The sequence below is a fragment of the Glycine max genome, chromosome 4, assembly GCF_000004515.6.
Source record: "Glycine max cultivar Williams 82 chromosome 4, Glycine_max_v4.0, whole genome shotgun sequence".
Classification (NCBI taxonomy): domain Eukaryota; kingdom Viridiplantae; phylum Streptophyta; class Magnoliopsida; order Fabales; family Fabaceae; genus Glycine; species Glycine max.
Window position 1 is genome coordinate 12,367,625 of NC_016091.4, and position 7,031 is coordinate 12,374,655.

General features: G+C 32.7%; 1 protein-coding gene across 1 annotated transcript in view; it reads left to right on the forward strand.

Moving 5' to 3' along the window:
• Positions 1–1,611, forward strand: part of LOC106798484 (uncharacterized) — an 8,366-nt gene extending 6,755 nt beyond the window's left edge. The window contains exons 5-6 of the mRNA XM_041014630.1: positions 326–917; positions 986–1,611. Of these exons, the coding sequence (XP_040870564.1) occupies positions 326–917; positions 986–1,596 (1,203 nt within the window). The 3' untranslated portion in view covers positions 1,597–1,611. The remainder of the gene's footprint in view (positions 1–325; positions 918–985) is intronic.
• The last annotated feature ends 5,420 nt before the right edge of the window (positions 1,612–7,031 follow it).

Here is a 7,031-nt window from a genome sequence, read left to right on the forward strand (position 1 = left end):
CCGTCTAGATGGATGTTTCCTAAAGAGTGCATTTGGAGGAAACTTGCTCTCTGCTGTTGGGCTTGATGGCAATAACCACATCTATGTTATTGCTTATGCTGTTGTGGACATTGAGAACAAAGACAATTGGAAATGGTTTTTAACTTTGTTGCATGAAGATCTTGGGGATTACATACAGAATGGGTGGAATTTCATGTCAGACATGCAAAAGGTATGACATGGTGTGATTTGCAATTGTTATCATAAGTTAGGTATTTAATTGAAGTTAATGACATAAGTTAGGGACTAGTCCAGAAGTATTTACTACTTTGCTGCAATTTTTCAGGGACTTATTCCAGCTTTACAGGAAGTCATGCCTGGTGCACCTCATAGATTTTGTGTCTTGCATCTTTGGAAAAATTTTACAAAGCAATGGAAAAGCAAGGAACTTAAAGGAATTGTGTGGCAATGTGCAAAATCCACTACTGTTGCTGAGTTTGAAGGCCATATGGCCCATTTGAAGACAATCAACTGCCAGGCTTGGGAGTATTTGAATAAATGGCCCAAACAAGCATGGACAAAAGCCCACTTCAGTACAACACCCAAGGTGGACAATATATGCAACAACACTTGTGAGGTATTCAATTCCAGAATTCTGCAGTATAGATGCAAGCCTATTATCACAATGCTTGAAGAAATTAGAAGTTATATCATGAGAACCATGGCTGCCCGCAAGGTTAAACTTTCTGGAAAACCTGGACCATTATGTCCAGTGCAGTATAAAAGACTAGAAAAAGAATTCCATTTTGCTAATCAATGGACTCCCATTTGGTGTGGTGATAACATGGGCCTGAGATATGAGGTCCACATGTGGGGGAATAAGGTTGAGGTCAATTTAGGTGAATGGACATGCACTTGTGGAGTATGGCAACTAACAGGTTGTGTTTTTTATAGTTTTTTTTCATTCCTAACCTACATGTGTGCTGATTTTACAACTTTGATGTAGGGATGCCATGCCGACATGCCATTGCAACAATAACTCACAAAGGAGGGAAGCCTGAGGACATGTGTCATGAGTGGCTGTCAATAGAAGCTTATAATAAGACATACCAGCATTTTATTGAACCAGTCCAAGGACCACAATATTGGGCCCAGACACAGTATACACACCCTGTTCCACCACATAAAAAGGTCCAAAGAGGAAGGCCAAAGAAAAATAGAAGGAGATCTGTAGATGAGGACAATGTCACAGGACATAAGCTAAAGAGGAAATTGGCTGAGTTTACATGTGGAAGGTGTGGCCAAACCAATCATAACATTAGAAGCTGTAAAAATATTGGAGTTCCTGTTAGGCCAAAGAAATATGTTGCACCATCAACTTCCAATGAGGATGACCACCTATTATCTCAAGATGAACAAGCTTTGAATGAGGCTGAAGAAGCTGCTGCTCATGTTCAACAAGATCCGGTGGAGATTAATTTATCTCAGCCTCATTTGTCACAAGATAGTGACATGGAGGTCCCTGCAACTATTGTTCCACCAATAGCAAGGAATAAGCTAGCCATAACAAGAGCCAAAAAAAGGAAGGTTGCTGATAAAGATGATGCAGAAAACTGAAGAACCATTTTTTGTTGCATTTTGAAGGTTGCTGAAGACCCATTTTTTGTTGCGCATTTTGAAGGTTGCTGAGTTTGAAGGTTGCTGATGAAGAAAACTGAAGAAGCATTTTTTGTTGCATTTTGATATTAGGATGTGTAGTTGTATATTTTGAAAGCTTCACTGGCATGTGAAATGATGTCAAATATTAGGATGTGTAGTTGTATAGTTTGAAGGCCTACTGAACAATTGCTTCTAACTACCATGCTTTGGGATGTCAAATATTATGTGAAATTGATCTAAAGTCATGTTTCTTCTCTTTCTTTTATAAATTATACACTGTGTTGGATTTGGAGTTGGAGTAGTACAATCCATCCCAACATACATTATGAGTTGCTTCTTATTACCTAATTCTCTTTCTTTTATTAAATTATATTTAATAAACTGCAAAATTCAGCAACAAATTTCACCAACAAATTATATTTAATTGAATTCTCTTTCTTTTATTAAATTATATTTAATAAACTGCAAAATTCAGCAACAAATTTCACCAACAAATTATATTTAATTGAAATGGATAATTGACAGTAGCAACAAAAGCTGCTATTACACTACAAAAGCTACTTCCTATTACAAATTCTTCAGCAAAACAACAATTGACAGTAGCAACAAAAGCTACTATTACACTACAAAAGCTACTTCCTACTACAAATTCTTCAGCAAAACAACAATTACAATATCAAAAGCTGCTATTACACATTTTACCTAAAGTACATTCCCCCTAAAACTAACATTACAATTAAAAATGAAAAACCTAACAACACAATGTTTGTTAAATTTCTCATTTTCTTCTGCAAAGCTTCAATTTGTAGCCTCAAATCAGCCACTACCATTGTTTCTCTTGAGACAGAAGACGAATTAGAAAGTTGGTTTTCTTCTTCAACCCATTGAAAAAATTGACAGTTATCTGGGTCTGTTTGGGGTAATGCACAAGTATAGAATAACCTTCCTGGGTTTCTCCTTGTTCTTGCAGTTCGAATAGCTGCACGTCTTCCATGGTGGCATTGCCGAATGAAACTACCAGAAAATGCACAACAACTGCCACTTGCAGACATGGACAAATCAAGTGAACAAGCAGCAGGGACTGAGCCTCAGAGTAGAAGAAGAAGAAGCAACTCAGCGTGGGAAGAAGAAGAAGAAGAAGAAGAAGCAACCAGCAGTTCGTAAACCCTAATTTTTTTGGGGAAGAAGAAGCAACCTTGCATGTGAGAGAGATTTTATAGATGCAGACCTCAGTGCCACGTTGGACAATCTACGTGGCACTGAATTGCCACCTATACACCTCACTAACGCCGTCACCTGAGAAATTAACGACAGGGACTATTTTGCAAAACTTATGTAAAGTTAGGGACTATTATGAATTAAAATATAAGTCAGGGACTAATATGCAAAGTGGTTACAATCTCAGGGACTAAATTGCCTATTCACTCAAGTTATATGGGTACTCACGATTTTGTATACAAAAGTAATAAAATTAATTTTATAAAATTATTATTCTTTTTTATTAATTTTTTTTATTTTCTTTGACTATGTAAAAATAACCTAAGACAACAATAAGAATGAGAGGGATAATGCAAAGAGTTTTTTATGTGAAAATTTAAATATTATTAAATGTAAGTAATTAATCAAAGAATTAAAGGGACAATTTAAATATTCAATTTTGAAGCATACTTTATTAAAGTAGAAACTAAATCAAATGTTATAAACGAGTTAAAAATTATAGAAGGGAAGGGGAGTTGATGACTTTGAATCACACTAACAAAAACTAATAATTAACGACTAATATTTTTTAATAAAAAAATAAATTAAATTTATATCAAAACAAAAATATTAGTTAAATTATTTCCCTATTGCTTTTTTTTTTTACACAATTCATTATTGGTTCCTCAAGTAAGTTGATTGTGTAATTTTAGTATTGCATATTTTAATTATGTCAATTAATTCCTCCAACTTTTTTCATTTATAATCAAGTCTCTTTATCGGTCTTTTGAAGAAGAAAAATAAAGTTTGTTAACATGATATTAACATGATGATGTAACGTCTTATATGTCGTTTTTGACATTGTAACACTCTTACCCCGACATACCCCGACATACATATAAATAAGAAAAACATATAAAAATGTGGAATTAACTAAAATAATTTTATTCAATTAACATAAAGAAGGTCATGTGAGTAAAAGGGTCATATTCGCTTTAATATTACCGAATAAAAATTATTAGAAACATATCCAACTCAAAACAAGACCGTCAAAGTTTACAAAAGAAATTTTGTTAAATCAGTGAGGTAAAATAAAATAAAATAACATCATGCAATTAAAATAAAAATTCATCCTCAATGTCACATCTTATCAGAGCATTGTATCCTAACATCTTCTAGTACGAGATTCTTTAAAGTCATCCACCTAGTCATCTACTCCCACGAACACAAGATTCGAGATCATCAAAGGATCCAAACACAAATAGCACACAGGGAGTGAGTTATCATAATTTTTTTAAAAATACAAATAAACAAGAGACGTAATCAAAATAAATTATGCAAGTATTTATAACATAGCTCAACTTAATACAATCCATGTCACTTCACCACTTTATCATTTAAAATTTATTTTTCAATCACCAATCACATTACACATAAATCACACACTCGGATCAAGACGTAATAGCACTTATAAATTTCATAATAAACAATTACCAAGCGTTATGCAACAATTATACAAAGACTCAAGCCTATATGTAATGTGGTATCATGTCAATGAAAAACCACCCTGGGGCACTTAGGAGTACATAACAAGACGCACCTCACAATAGGTATGTCAGGTCACTCTCACTAAGTAAAATCATAAAGTGACGAGTCAGGGTCACTCTGTTTTACGAGAATGCTGCAACCATATGGGATCAACATATGCTTAAAAGAGCACTCAAACCGAGTGTCTTTACCCCCAAGGCCTAGACTCCGAAGAATCCGTTAGGGTCTTACCTTCCTGATTCAGGTTCAACCCCTAAAATATTTTTTTTGCACACAGACACTGCTCATGAATTATACAATACCCATGACCTCACACTCGAGTTTCAAACTCGTTTAACACATTGTGCTACAATTTAACACTTTAGGTTCCTAACTAGGAATCCTACATTTTCCCTTTAACACTATGCATAAACACTTTTCTCAAGGTAAATATCAGTCGGGTTATTGTATAGTTCACAGCTCACAACAAGGTATTGTCATATCAAGTATTAACCACACACTTATTCACAACCAAATCTCATGTTCATAATTTAACATCTCATAATGTCACAATCCACTATCACATGTTTACGTGTATCTCACAAATTAACACATGTTCAACTTTGCAATTATACTCAATCTCAATAACAATATTATAATCTTAATATAACTATTTATCACACTCATCTTATCCAAAACACAAACAAATTATACAAAAATGTTTCTCACAACACCGGGAGTAAAATCCCTCAAAAAATTTCACATAATCATACAAGAAGAATTACAATATAATAAACATCCCAAAATAAACCTCAATTTGATCCTCTAAGGACTCCTACACATGTTTATTCTAACCTCAATTGCGATAAACTCATCTCTTACCTCTAAGTGGACTCACATGTGTAGTTCGGCAGTGATAGTGGCATGTCTAGTAGTTCCCTAAGATTGCTCAAGCTTTTCCTTTGTTTGCTGTTAGGGTTTCCAAGCGTTAGAGAGAAGGGGAAGAGATTGTAACCTCCATTTAACTGTCAACGTGCGAGACTAATTTCTCAAGGTAAAACCATTATTTTGAAAATCCCAATGGTGAGACTGTGTGAAAATGGTTTCCGAAGGTGGTTTCCAAATTTCACGATGATTCAACGGTTAAAAAGTTTGGGATCATAGTTTTACTGAGATAAATTTTGGGTGTATGCGGGAAAAAGAAAGCTACGATGCGAAGGGCATTTCTATCACCCCAATTTCACAAATTCCAACGGTGAGAATGTTCAAAAATGATTTCCGAACTTGGTGCTCAATTTTCATGACAATCCAACGGTTAACAAGTCCGGGATCGTCATTTTACTGAGACAGGTTTGGGTGTATATGAGAAGAGGAGGGGATTTTGGAAGAGGAAGAAGGGAAAATGAGATTGAGAGGAAGATGAAGCAGAGACGTATGTCAGTCTAAAAACTCAAAACTGACCTAACGTGTCTCTATTTATAGCTAGCGTACTCCCAGCCATTTACTCTATTTTTTTATTTTTATTATTTATAAACAAAAACTATTTTATTTACTATAAAATGAATAAATAAAATATATTTTTTATTTTTCTTCAAATCATTATTTTAATTAATATAGTTATTTCTCTTTATTTATTTAATTATAAAAACCTCATCATTTTTTCTAAAACTCTATTTATTTATAAAAAAAAACCTTTTTAATTTATTTTACAAAAAGTAGGGTGTTACAGACATGAAGAGAAATTTTATTTTAAAAAATCATGAGTCTTATATCATATTTAATGATTATATAATTTTAAATAAATTTTAACAAATTAAAAGATTGCTCTTAACACACATGTTACATAACACTAATGTGAGGGTGAGGTTTAAATCACTACCCTTGTACTTTTTTTTAGTATATGAATGAAAATTAGATTAAATATAACTTAAATGGAGAACCAAATTTATGCATATATTTATTTTAGGAAAAATAATAAATATAAATAAGTACTAATAAAAAAATAATGAGTCTTATATCATCACTACTAGAAAATATGTTTTTTATATCGGTTATTTAAGACTTTCAACATCGGTTATTAACCAATGGTGAAAGTAAAGAAGTTGAAAGTATTAACGTTAACATTGGTTTTCGAAAACCGATGTTAACATAAAAATGATAACATCGATTATTTAAATAACCGATGTTATATAATAAGAATTACACACAAAATAAAGATATCAATGTTCATAGCAGCGTTGGAAATTGACATCAATTTTTGTAGAAAAACGATATTAACGAACAAAGTTAACATCAGTTTTTGGAAAACCGATGTTAACTATCAATGTTAACATCGGTGTTTATTGAAAGTCGATGTTAATGTTTTGGAAGTTAACATCGGTTTTTCTAGAAAACCAATGTTAACATTGATAGTTAACATCGGTTTTTGAAAAAAACCGATGTTAACTATCAATGTTAACATCGGTTTTCCAAAAACTGATGTTAACTATATATCAATAAAAAAATTTATTAATAACTATGAATAAAGAATATTCAATTAATGTTAAAAGGTTACATCAATTGTAAAAAATGTAAAGCAAGGTAGTAAACAAATGAATTAAAGTAAAATTACAAAATTGTCTAACATCCTAAGTTGCCTAACATCCTAACTAAAATTACAAGTTAGTAAA